Consider the following 14068-nt stretch of genomic DNA (forward strand, 5'->3'; position numbering starts at 1 on the left):
TTCATTTACGTTTTGACAGAAGAAAATGAAATACTGCGCTGGTTGTTCTGATATCCTGCTGCAAGCAACAGCAAATGGTGAAAAATCAAGAGTGTATAATACACAATATCTCACTCTGAAAAGCAGGAATTAGCAACCGGGAAAAAACCAAACTATTTTTCTCTCCAATTTCACAGCAATGACAAAATTCACCTGAGACACTAATTTACTTGTCCGTGTATAAATCTCCCCTATTCCAACAAACATTCAATTACAGCCAGAAATGCTTCAGCCAGAGCTGCCTCTTGCTCAGTACCCAGTGAACAACTGAGTCTCTTGGATCAGGATCCAACCTCCTGCATCAAATTTGCTGCCAAACAAATCAAGACTCTTGAAAGCTCAACATGCAGAAAGACCAGATTTCAATATTCATATATTTGAATTATGTTCAAATCACCACACATGCTTGTTTTCAATTCTTTAGACCTCAACTGTGGAAACACAAATCATATCTAGACTCAAAGTCTTAACCCAAGGCTCATATTTATCCCAGTGCCTTAAAGCACAACTGAGCTTCTCATGATCGTATTTTCAGTTTAGACCCCCTGCAGCTGGTTCAGGTTTCAGCGTCATTTTCAGTGGCTTGAAAGCTGCACAGGTATGGCCAAGTCACGGAAAACTCAAGGCAAATTACGGATTTATTACAACAACTCCACCCAAGGTCTGATCTCTCAGCTTTTGGAAGAGGCCTTCAAGGACAGGAGCATTCCTGAGGTGAAGAGCAGCAACTTTTGGCACCTGTGCAGAACTTGCAGGACATGGCCTGGGGAAGACCACAGTGGTTTTACAGAGAGGTCAGCCAAAAGCTTCAAGACCTCAAGAGTCCCTTCCCAAACACCAGACAGTGGTTTGTGATCTCCTGAAAATGCCAAATAATCCTTTCAATGAATGTGTGCTGGCAGCTGCGTGAACCGATGGAGGAACAGAATAAAGCAGCATTGTTTGCTCCCAGTGAAATATTTGGTGATCTCAGCAACAAGCTCAGCAACACCCACAACATTTGTATAACCTCACAAATTGCCAAGTTTAGTATAATAGTATTTCCAGGCTGCAAATTTAACATCAGAAGTTGGTGAGCCTGTTTGGTTTTTTTTTTTTAAAAGTTTTTTGTTAATGAACAAAATCTTTTCTCACAAAATGTTGTTTTTTCAATTAACCAGGTATTTCTTTAAAAAGTGAAGTCTTATTGATTACATTGCATTAATTCACAGATATACCCAATATACCTGCAGAAGTTAAACGGTGCCATCCATGGAGAATCTGGAGCCATCCCAAGCCAGTGGTATAAAATGTGGAGGGACAATTTCCCTCAAGAGACTAAAAGGTTCTTGAAAGGGTCAATATTTACCTCTGGTGCAATGTAGTCTGGAGTGCCACAGAAGGTCCTGGTTGTTACTCCATCTAACATGTGCTCCTTGCACATTCCAAAATCAGCAATTTTAATGTGTCCTTCTGAATCCAACATCACATTATCTAATTTCAGATCCCTGGGAGGAATCACAGTAGTTTAAGGTTAATGTTTGGGATCCGCTAGGGTGAGCTCAGTCTGAGTAAGGAATATTTGCAGCTCTTTGTGGGGGGAGGTTCAGGGGGCACGTGTGGGGCTGGCTCAGCCTGGAGGGAGCTGGGCAGACATCTAAGAATGACCTTAAAATCCTGGAATGGGTTGGAAGTGACCTTAAAGCCCATCCCATTCCACCCCCTGCCATGGCCAGGGACACATTCCACTGTCCCAGGCTGCTCCAAGCCCTGCCCAACCTGGCCTTGGGCACTTCCAGGGATCCAGGGGCGGACACAGCTGCTCTGGGCTGGACAGAGAATGGAGAGGTGGCTGTGTCTGACCCCTCACCTGAGACTTTTGAATGTGTAATGTTATTAAAGATCACACAGAAATACAAAACATGAAGTTTTCCATTTTCAAGAGGTTTTGTTTGAGCAGGGCAGAGCACAAGTGTCAGAAAGCTCAGCTTAAACAGGGCTGAGCTCACCAGCAGCAACACAACAAAAAAAGCTTCACACTGATGGCTTTCTGTTTTAAAAATACACTGAAATGTTAAAGAAACGGATTATTTTGGGATTTTAAAAATAGTTCAGAAATTACTTGTGTCAGATCATACTCACCTATAAATAATCCCTCTGTTATGGAGAAAGAATAACCCAATTGAGATCTCAGCTGCATAGAACCTGTGTGGGGGAAAAAAAAAAGCTTAACATATTTCTTATTGCCTCATGATCTTCTTCTGGGAAAATAAACTGGAAATGAATCATGGTAAAGGATGATAATATAGCAGCATATGAAATATGCAATTTATATTGTATATATAGAGGTGACATAAAAGACGTATCACTTCAGCTGGAGCCTAAACAGATACATTTTGAGAATTTGATGATCAAATAATGCAGAGTCTAAAACAAAATTTGGAAAATGGCTCCCTGGACCACAAAAAATGGTGCAGCTGGAGCACAGCTTTTTTTTTTTTTTTTTAATTTTGCACTAACTCTGCTGCAAAGGTCCTCATCTCTAATCACAGATTGATGAATTCAGGATGCAGCTCAATGTACATTGCAATTCACATGGCATGAAATAATTTGCAGAAATAGTGTTCCTTTATACAGCCTGTTAATGGATTAATTACACGCAGCTAATTAAAATGATTACCATATAAAATGTAATTGCTGAATGCAGTTAAGAGGTATAGAACACTGGTGGCTGTTTGAGGCTGGTTGCTGTGGAACCGTGCAAATTACGTGCGAGAGGATTATTTAAAGATGAGATTAATTTTTAGGCTCAGCACAAGGGAGAGGAAGCAACTGAGCTCTGCAACACTCGATCAGAGGTGTTTGTGAACACGTGTGAAGATGCAGCACAGGCAAAAGCTGTCATGAAGCAGCACAGATTTTGTCAAGTGTTGGCAAGTTGCATTAGCTGGGAGTCGAGGATGATCTGACACCACCTCGATTTGACTCAGCGAGTTGTTAAAATGTTTGTCTGCATCTGAAACACTTCTGTTCAGAAGGCCCCTCGTTTAAACAAGCCCCAATTGCTTAAATCAAAAAGAGAAATTATTTTTACTGAATGCCTGGAGCAGTTGGTCACCCTTGATTTTAGAGTTTCCTTAGTAGATGATTTATGGAACGCTACCAAGTGGTGATGAGGTATTATAAGGATGGCTAAAATGGTACTGATGGATCTGTTCACTCTTCAATATGCTCCAGATCATTTTCTCACTACAGAAAATTTTCTCACTGATCTCACAGATCAGTTGCTCACAGATGTGCCAGATGTACAATTACCTAAAAAGAATCATGTAGATAAACAACTCCTAATTCCTTATTAACTCCTCACAAATATATCACAGAAATTCTTACAAGCCATACATTGAATTTATCTTGCAGAAACTGTAATGTATATTATGGTGCTGAGTCTATTTGTACTGCCTTTGTCCACAGCACTAATTCAGACTGAAGTGTTCTACTCACTGGGTTTTTTTTGTGTTTTTTTTAATATTTGATTTTAAAAGCAACATCAGAATGTGAAGTAACATCTTTAATTTCCTGCTGCCCTGCTTAAATTCTTGTCACTTTTCAAGTAAGCCTCTCCTGCCTTTGTTTGCGCTGTAGTTCTGCATAAAGGCACAGCTACCTTCGGTCTGTGTGCTCAAACAACATTTTTAACACAAACTTCAGATTTTGGGCCTTAAAAACAAACAAAGGCCAGCCCAGACTTCACCCTGAGCCTGGGAAGAGAAGAAACCAAATCCTCCTACAGTGTAAAATCAAGATGATGATATGATTTAAATAAATGAACACTCACACTGCTTGTGGCTCCTTAAATTTTCCTACTTGCTGGATGTGATACATGAGATCCCCACCATTGACATACTCCATCACAAAATACAGCCGGTCCTGGGGAAAAGTATTAAAGAGGCACATAAATACATTAGAGACAATATTAGATATTCATTGATCAGCCAAAAAGAAAAAAAAAAAGGCACTAGCACGTTATTAAAAAGCTTTTAGGATTATTAGGACTGGGAAAAAATTATAGATCAGGAAATGGAAGCAGAATGTTTTGTTCAACCTTCAAGAGTAAATGATTGATGAGATCTGTCTAGTTTTGCCAATTTTAGTGCCATGTTTTACAGATTATTTGTCTCCAATGGTTTCAAGAATTATACAAATATAGCTCAGTCTGAAAAATCTGTCTCTAAAAATAAATGGAAAAAAAAAATCAAAGATGGCGAAAAATTCCAATTTGCTTTGGGGCCTTTTCTGATTGTTCCTAGTAAGTTTTCCTTTGGAAGATGGTGTGGATGTGGCACTGGAAGACATGGTTTCATGGGGAATGTGGGCTGATGGTTGGACTTGGTTATCTTGGAGGACTTTCCCAGCCTCAGTAATTCCAGAATTCCACGTCATCCAAGAGGCTGGCACAGTGACACTGGGCCGTCAGGTCCATCCTCAAATGTGTCACTGGGAGATGTTTTGCAATGTGATGGGCGAATATCCACTTCACATATTTATAAGGAAAGAAGAAAAAAAGCCCCTCAGGGTCACCCGGAAGTGACAGAAAACTAAGTTAAATCCACCGACACTGATTCATGACTAATAACCCCACGATATAATAACAGCCATTAAGACTTTTCAAGTACTATCCTCAGAGCATTAAAAATATTTGGGAACCTTTGGGAATCAGGGCTTGAGGCTCTGACCTAGCAAAGCACACATAATTACTTTTAGGAATTGCCAAGCTGGTCTGCTCGAATGACTGCACGAAGCAAAATCTTTCAAATGATTTTTCTATATTGAAGATACAAGGGGTAATTTCATGTGGGATTTCTTCACCGTTTTCTATGTGCAGAAGCTACCATACATGGGTTGGATGACAATAAATATTACTGGAGTGATAAAATGCACCACCACACAGCCTGGGGAACATCGGGGTGGCAAAAAAGACAGAGCTCACGTACAACTGTCTGGAAACAAGAGTGGAGCTGTGTCAGGAACGGGGGCTTGTCCTGCAGCGCCAGGACTCGTTTTTCAACCATGGTGCACTCCACGTCATCGTCCTGGATCACCACGTCCTTTTTCAGGATTTTGATTGCATAGAGCTCCTCTGTGCCCTTCCTGTCTGCCAGCATCACCTGCAGGAAAGAGAAAGAGCAGCGTGAAAATCCCCCAGGCCAGGGAGGGAAGGTCACTCAGCTTGATGCTTCAAGTTTTAGCTTTCCTGTGTTTCAGGTCCTGCGCTGCCCAGGGGTGCAGCTCTGAGCTCACAGTCAGTGTCACTCAGCTCTGCACACAGCAGGGACACAAAACAAATCCTTTCCCAAAGGGACACCAAGGACAACTTTCAGCCCCAAAGCACAAACAAGGCTGGCTGGAGGGAGGAACAAGAAGGATGGGACCTCACAACCTGCAGCTGCCATTGGACAATTCAACCCCAAGGTGCAAATGGACCAAAACTCATCCAAGTGTCACACCTGGTGACCCTTTGTCCATTTGGGGACCATTTTGGGCCCCCCTTGGGTGTAGCCCTGGCCAGGCTCTTGTCCTGCCCAAGGTGGATCCTAAAGGCCTTTGAATAAATAAACCTACTTTATTCTCTAGCTCTGTCCAGTCTCTGTTTCAGGTCAGCCTTCCCAAGGCATCAAGATCCCTGAAGATTTAGAGAGATGGCAAGCTGGCTTTTCCTTTAATTTGTATAGACAAATTTGATCATAACTCCAAAATCATGATCACTGCACATTTCAGACAGGCTGTGCCCAAACCCGCTGGTTGATTGTGGACTCGTTGCTGAAGGGCTGATAAAATGTTAAGTCTCAGAAGACTTCTTCAGTAAAGGGCACTTTATCACCTGAGTTTTGTTCAAACAGGCAGAAAAATAGCAGTCTGTTCTCTCACCTATTGGATTTCTAACATATATACACACTATTCCTGTTTTTTTTTCCAATATTCACCCTTACCAATGTTGGTGACTTCCAGAACTGGCAGAGTGAGGTATTAAAGCCAGAAAAGTAGACATAATTTCCTTGAAACTGCCAAGAAGTGAGGATCTGAAAGTCAGCAACGAGTTCCCATCTTGCCAAACAGTCTGAGTTTTTAAATTTATTTTTATTTTTTCGAGAAAACTGCCAATCAGGACCCAAGTCTGCTAGGCCATAGGGGGAATGACCCTACTCCCTGTTACTAAATCCTTCCTCAAAAATGCACATCCTTTTGACTCTGGATTTTGCTTCTTAGAGAGTTGTTTATCCATTCTTCCTCAAGGAAAAGTAAAAAAGAAAAAAAAAAAAAGAAGAAAAGGAATGTGAGTGGATTAATTCTGAAGAATTCCTACCTTCCCAAAGCTCCCTTTTCCAAGAACCATGAGAAAGTTGAAATCTGTCAGCTTCACCCTGTCCAGATTGTTGGATGGCACACTTGAGTTCTTGTCTTCTGTTGAAGTAATGACTTTGTTACCAGCTGGCCCAAGTTTGGCTTTCTGAAGAACACACACACACATACACACACAAAAACAGCAAAGTGAGAAGGGCCCGTTCCCCTGGCAGAAGGGATCTCTGGGTGCAAGTTAGAACTGGAAATGGCCAGGTCTGGGGGGGCATTCCCAGGTGAAAGGCAGCAGAACAAAATATGCACAGACACACCTTCAAAGACTCATTCCAGCAATACTTTTGGCATTACTGAGGGAATTAAAGTGGAAAACTGTGTTCATGTATAACCAGATAAAGCAGATACACTTATCTGGTTAAAAGAGCAAAACCGAAGCAAAGCCCAGAAACAAAATTAAGAAATGATCATTTACTTGCATGCCAAAAGCAGCTTAAATGGTGCTTTTGTTCTGAAATTCCAAAAAAAAAAAAAAAAGAAAAGAAAAGAGGCTATCCAAAAATACCATGCTGCAATGTACATCAGGTATTTTAGGATATAAACAACCTCCTCAAAACGTTCTTGTTTAAAATGGATTTCTTCAAGTCACTGCATAGCAAGAGTTAAGAGAATTTTGACATGCACTAAGAAAAAGAACCCGCATTAAAAATTCCCACAACGCATGAGAATTAATGCAGATGAACATGGCCACTTTCAAACCAGCAGTACAATCAACTTTGATTTTCAATCAAGGGTTGATCTGGAAAAGGGAGGAGGGGGGCAATATTCCAGACGAGGGCTCTGCCTTGGCCAGACACTCTGGTTTACAGGAGGCTGCAAGTCTCAGTATTTCACATGAGACACCATGGCATGGCTCAAGTAAGCTGCATTTCAAATCTCAGAGTTAAAAGACGAGAAAAAAGTAAGACTCACCAAAAGATAATGCAGGCTACAAGATAATATCCTTTTTTTTTTTCCCCCCTCAGAATAATCCCATATACCAGCAGAAGCAAAGCCAATAAAGTTCAATAATTGTTTGGGTATAAGTGCTTTCCCCATCTGTCTGGTGTGTTGGTCTGGTTAATAACCTCTAATATGGTTAATTTACTTTTTGCCAGTGATGTATGTTTGATAATTCAGGGTAACTTCTCTCTGCTTCACATGAGGACAATATTTGCGTATGATCCCTCTTTTACCGATAAAGAAAATTATGGAAATGGAGGTTTATTCAAATCACACAATACCTCCCTTTAAAAGCCGTGCCTGGCATACACCTTTGGCACTGGAAACTGGGAGTTACAAACTTTCCCCTCCCCAGAGGAGTTTAAAAACCATAAAACTGAGAGGCACTCAATTCACAGACCCCATCTACTCTTGCAGTAACGTCAGATAATCTGACAAAATAACATCCTGACACTTGAAAACCACATTCAGCTTGGATGACTCTTCCTGCAACTTTACAAGTGCAGAAAATCTTCTGCCCTGCCACAGGGATATGAATTTTGCAAGTTTAGATCTCTTTATTAAAAAACTTGTAATACAGCTTAGAATGGGGAATTTCTTCCACAGCAATGTTATGACTTGTTTGCATGAAAGCAGCACTTGGAGATGCTGATCAGGATCAAGTGCTGTGCAAACATTTAGGGAGAGCCAGTCCTGGATGTCAGCTTAAATCTCTGAGTCTGCAAGGGATGTTCCCAGGGCGGATCTGGCTGCTGGGACAAATCTGTGCTGGACCTCTTTGGCAGCACAAAGCTCCTTTCGAGGCCACACAGCATTGAGCCATGACCAAAACAAGGGAAAAAACCCCTAAATCCCAATCTCCATTATTTGTACAAGATAAAGACGTGGCTCAAGGGAGCAGCATTGCCGGCCATGCCTTTTGTGATGCTCCCACAAACGGGATCTCAGATAAACATCTTGCTTTTCTGATGCACAAAGCAATTTCAATATCCTCCTTTTCACTGAGTAATGGAGATCCAAATCAGGCCTTGAATGAAAAGCACCAGCTTTATATTTCTTACACTTTAAACCCACTGGGCAGGTTGTTGGCAGCTTGTTGGAAAAATGCACAACTCGAAACAAAAAATCAAATTTTGTTCCAAGGCCATTTGGGTTTTTTTTCAGTTGTTTTTTTTTTTTTCCTGGTACAAACCTGCCAACCAGGTGCGGAGTGCTCTCTGCAGCGTTGCAATCCCAGGCTCTGGGGTTTCCAGCACTTTTTCCATAAAAAAGCATGGCAGGTTCACCAGCAGGCTCCCGTGTCTACTGCTGGCTCCAGAGCTGGAGGCACTGCACCCACTCAGAGTCAACACGGGCTGGAATTGTCAGGATCTGAAGGCAGGATCTTAAAATAATACCTGAGAACCCCGCCAAGGCCTCTCTGCATCCTCTGAGCACCGAGATTCAAAGAGCAACAGACATGCTCCTCTCGCTCCCGTTTTTCAGCTTTTTTAAAATTAGATGTCACTCTCAGTTTGAGAATCTCTTTTTGCAGACGGCAGATTTTTGAGGAGAACACGGGGTTCCTCCTGTGTGCTCAGGTGGGCTCTGAGCTGCCTGACCCAGGCAGGAGGTGAACAGGGCAGGAGTTCATTGACGTGCTGAGCTGGGAGTGACCTGTGCCCGTGGGAAGGTGACAGTCCTGGTCACCCCCTGGCTCAGCTGCCATGGGAGGGGTAAAGAGAGAACCCTGCTGCAAACCAGCTGGAAAAACCAGGGACAGGACAGCCAGGGAATGCTGGGGAACAGCCAGACTGACTCAAAGGAAGCACATAGCCCCAAAGTGGCAGGAACTCATGAAAATATCACAACCGTATCAAAGGTCCTTATTTCCCATCACCTTGGCCGGCCACCATCCATTCAGAAGCATGCAAAAAAACCCTTTTTCACATTTGGCATGTGAATTCCCGTTACCGCTTTTTGGCTTAAGGTCCCAGTGGAAATAGAGTGGGAATTTCAAGACATTTCACTGAGCTCTGTCATGAGTTTTATATCTGAAATACCTTGGCTGCAGCAGACAGAAAATGCCATGCAGCCAATATCCTCTTCCAGACTGCCAGAGCAAAACCAATTTTGCAGCTACAGAAGGGACGTAAACTCAAATTATTCCCAAAAGCTTATTGGAAAGGATTGATATTTTGCCTTTCCTGCCATGACTAAAATTGAAAATTGCAGAATCCTATTTGAACCCTCCTTTATTTTATGGATATTAAAACTTGCTGAAGTTGTAGACAGCATTTCAGGCCCCAGATTAATTTTCTATCCACATTCCAACTCCTTGGCTTATTATCTTGGCTAAAACCACGGTATTGTTACAATGAAGCCAGCTTGCAGCAAACCAACCAGGAAAACAGAATGTTAAAGATAAATTAGTCTGCACTGGTAGCGGGAAAGTTAATCTAAAAAGAAAACAAGACATGCACATCATCTTACTTCCTCTGCTTTGGACGCACCTTATCTCGGCCAGTTCTTTTACCCTGAAACCACAGGTGAGACATATCTTATATATTCAGCCCAAACTCACTTCTCCATGGAGTGTTAAGAAATTACAGTGTGCTACACTGGAGAGACTCAGGGAATTTGGTAGGTGCTTTTTGGAAAAGATATCTCAGGATTCGCAGTAAAAATGCTTTGGATTTCTTTTTAATCTAAGAGTAACAATTGCACTTTTAATTAAGTAAGAAAAAGGTTATTCAAAACCTAATGAGAAGTGTGATGCAAAGAAGAAACAGAAGCGATTTAGGGAATAGTAATTCTTTATTCTTTATGGCAATTGCACTAATTCTCGATGATTCTTTTCAAAACTTTCTGATTTTTCCCTGTGAAGAAAATCGAATAGGACAAAACAAGAAATCTGAACTTGGGCTCTTCTGCCCTCTCTGGATGTCTGTAGTAGAGAATCTTAGGAATTACAGAGAAAAAGACTGAATTGGTCATTTTCCACATTAGCCAATAGTAAATAAAAGTTGTGAGGATTAAAAAAAAACCAAACCACATACAAAATTCCCTTTCCTACTCCCAATCTCTTTAGGGCAATGAGTCTCCTTCCAAGATGTCAGTGCTTTAACACCCCGTACTGCTCTCCTCCACTGCTTCTCCTCTGCTGCTGTGTGCAACACTCAGCTGGGTGAGATTGGCTTTGTTCCCACATGGGAAAGGAGCACAGGATCCAAACCTGCCCAAACTTGCAGCCATCCCCTCCCACCCCCCAAGCACAGCAAGGAGAAACCCACACCCTCTCCCATGGTCAGATATCCAAGCAAACACCAAGCTTTGTGAGAAGCTCACTAGAGGATGTGTTCCTCGGTTGTCAGGGAAACTCACTCCCAGCGAGTTCCCAGATGCCAGCAGGATCATCCCTGGCACCACATTATCAAGAGGAAAAAGTGATAAAAGAAAAAATATTTAACAACAACGCTGAATTCCCACCATGTGAGCAGAGTGCTGTGCGGAGAGCCACAGCCCATCCTTTATTTATTAGCCCCGCCAACACCTGGCGGGGAGGTAAATCCAGAGCTCTGCTCCCACCTGAGTCTCCTGGATTCTCCCAGCTCTGCTCCACATGGATGGCAGCATTCCCTCCTCAGCATTACAGGTTCCACCCCGCCCTGCTCTGCCCGTGCAGTGGCTGCAAACAGTGAATGCAGGATGGAACAGGAGGGCAGCGCTGTCCGGTCTGTCCCAAACCCCACGGCTCCAGCACGAGGCTCAGCAGCCCAAGGAGAGACTGCACAGGGCTTGGCTCAGAGTCACAGAATCACTCAACAGCGCGGGCTGGAATGCACCTAAAAGTTATCTCATCCCACCCCCTGCCATGGGCAGGGACACCTTCCACCAGAGCGGGCTGCTCCAAGCCCTGTCCAACCCGGCCTTGGACACTTCCAGGGATCCAGGGGCAGCCACAGCTTCTCTGGAGAACCAATCTCAGGTCCCAAGAATCCAGATTTGTGGAGCAGGAATGTCTCCTTGCCACGACTTAATCCCCCTAAATAGTCTATCAAAATCCCTGCTTCTCACGTGGCAAAAGGAATCAGCCATCCCACACTGCCACACCTGGAGCCAAGGCTTCTGCTCCTGATTCCTGAACTAACCCAAAGCCATTGCAGGTAACACTCCGCATATCACTCACAAAAAATGGCAAAATGGATGGGGAGAAGTCAGGATGGAACAGCCTGGACAGCAGAATTCCTGCCCAGGGGGCTGCAGGTGTGGAAGGAATGCTCAGTTCTGCCTGTCGCTACCTGCACCCTGCACAAGGAGCATCAGAGCAGCTCAGATCTCAGACAAACCTTAGAAGATGTCACTGACAGAACCAGCAAAGCTCATCCTAAGGATGGAAGAAGTGAACTAACAATAATTTATCCAAGTCTCAAGGAAGGACCCATTCAGGTTTCCAGTCATGTACACACGAAGTGGGGACTTTGATCAATGTGTTGAGCCATTAGCAAGCCTTTAATAAAGCAAATAAATTCAATAAATTTCAAGTCAAAATCTGGAAGAAAAGCCCTCCCATTCAGTGAAATGTTCTCTGTCATTGTGGCAGCTTGTTTCTTACATTATTGCATTTCCAATTCCATGTAATTACAGATGCTATGATAGACTATCAATTTCCTACTTTCTACAACTTAATTACCAGGATGCTGAGAATTTGAAATGAGAGGAGCACATTTCTAAGCCCCAGCAAGACCTAATGCTTCACCAGACCGAGGTTGAATCTTCATGCCATAACCTAAGGCCAGGTTATAATTCATCAATGAGTTTTGTTGGAAACAAGGGAGGTACCAGGGACACCATCAAGGATTCGTGAGGTTCACACATGGATTTCAGTCATTCCTTGGTGAATTTACACTGCAGCAACACTTCTCTGCAGCGAGGGGAACACTGAAGAGATGCAAATAACCAAAAAGCTCTTGATCAGCACCCTGAGATTCATTTTCATGATGACAGTGTCACTATGGCGAACTGTGATGTAATTAGTAAAAAACGCAATATATCAAAATGAAAATGCATTTTTCTTTCAATGGCTGAAATAGTTATTGAAAAAAAGAGCTGGGAAAAAAATTCACAGCATTCTCACTGCTAGCAAAAAGGCATGAGGGCAAACGGGACGTTTCATTAAGATAGAAATGACGTGGGTGATAAAACCCTACCTGGGACTTAAACACCAACTATTTTATGTCTTCAGTTTAGTTTTCCCTTCACTTCCACTCCTCCTCCTCCTAAAATTCTTTCATATCTACCCTGTCAATTACTAACAGTAAATTTATTTAAAGGATTTGCCTGCAGCAAATATTTGTGCTGTGTATGAAAAGGATTAAAAAGGCCGTTTTGCAGAAAGCATGTCCAAGGACACGGGAACCCCACTCCTGAAGCCACCAAAGTGTTGGGCCGAGCGATCCTGAGCTGAGCAGAGCAGTACCTGCTTTTACACCTGCAATTATAAAATATTTTGGTTAGAGGGAAAATTCTCATCAGTGCCAGTCACCAAACTTGAATAAAGGGCTGTGTGAAAAACGTTATACAGAATTTTACTGAAATTACGGTTTAAATTATGGTTTAAATGTATTTTCTAAGTACAAATATAGATAAACAAAGTGGATGATTTCATTCTTTTCAGGCCTTTGGCAGGAGCCAGCTCAGCTCTGGGAGCTTTTCCCTGTTCTTTGCTGACCTCTTGTGGTTTCTCACTCTGAGGAGAAGTTATTTTCTCTACCTCAACTTTACTTAGGATAAAGAAAAAAAAAGGAATCTGAAAGGACAAGACAACAGTTTGATATATCATGGAGCTCCTCAACAGACCTTTCTGTGGGGTTTATAACAAGATTCCTTATTCAGTTATTTTTCTTATTTTTTTTTCCTCGCTGCATAGAAGTCAGAACTGTGTGAAGTACCTGAACACACGATTTCTGAAATATTCCTAAGTGTGCCAGGCACAAGGTGAAGGTGACCATATTCCCTAGAAAATGGAGACAGGGAAGTCAAATGACTCTGAAAGACATTGGAAAAGGGATGGATCTATCCTCAGACAGGAATTTCAGGGGATATTGCCCTGGACAACAATGTCTGTCAGTGTGAGCTGTGAAATCCAGAGAGGGAAGAGTTTCCAGTTCCCCATTTGGCACTGTCAACATGTTTAATCTGTTTAATAATCCTGCAGCCACCTGAGTCCACTTTGTTTCCTCCCTTTATTGCCAAACACTCTCTCCCCTGCAACAGAGCAGTGCCTAACGAGATGAAATGTAATTAAAGAGGCTGCCTAGGAATAATATTCAAGAATTCTTGCAGAAGTATCCTGTGGTGGTGGTAATAAAAATCCCCAAAAGCAAATAGGATGCTACAACAGCAAACCCCTAAGTGCCAAAAGAAGAATTGCTTTTCTATATGCTCCTCCATTCTTTAATTATGCAAATTACTGCTAGTTTTCAATAATAAAAAAACCTGGAGTGTGGAATTCGCTTTTAAGCATAAACTTATTTCAATAAAGGAAAAAAAAAACCCCTAAAATTCTGTTCTAAAAGAATTTTTAAGGACTTCAGTTCTCCCTGATCTTAGAGCAAAACCCTGCAATCAAACCCCACCAGCCACACAAAGCTGCAGACCAGGACTGACTTTAAAACCTTTGGATTCTGTATCCAAATCTCAATGTGCTCTGAAATGA

General features: G+C 42.4%; 1 protein-coding gene across 2 annotated transcripts in view; it reads right to left on the reverse strand.

Annotated features, from left to right (window-relative positions):
• Positions 1-14068, reverse strand: part of PRKCA (protein kinase C alpha) — a 144915-nt gene that overhangs the window by 19248 nt on the left and 111599 nt on the right. For both annotated transcript variants that reach the window (XM_066200338.1, XM_066200339.1), the window contains 5 exons: positions 6380-6523; positions 5010-5183; positions 3854-3945; positions 2161-2223; positions 1388-1526 (listed from right to left, as the gene is read on the reverse strand). In XM_066200338.1, coding sequence (XP_066056435.1) covers positions 1388-1526; positions 2161-2223; positions 3854-3945; positions 5010-5183; positions 6380-6523 — 612 coding nt within the window. The remainder of the gene's footprint in view (positions 1-1387; positions 1527-2160; positions 2224-3853; positions 3946-5009; positions 5184-6379; positions 6524-14068) is intronic.

Source organism: Chamaea fasciata, unplaced genomic scaffold (genome assembly GCF_029207755.1).
Source record: "Chamaea fasciata isolate MVZ Bird 193981 ecotype frontalis unplaced genomic scaffold, bChaFas1.0.hap1 SCAF_19, whole genome shotgun sequence".
Taxonomy (NCBI): domain Eukaryota; kingdom Metazoa; phylum Chordata; class Aves; order Passeriformes; family Sylviidae; genus Chamaea; species Chamaea fasciata.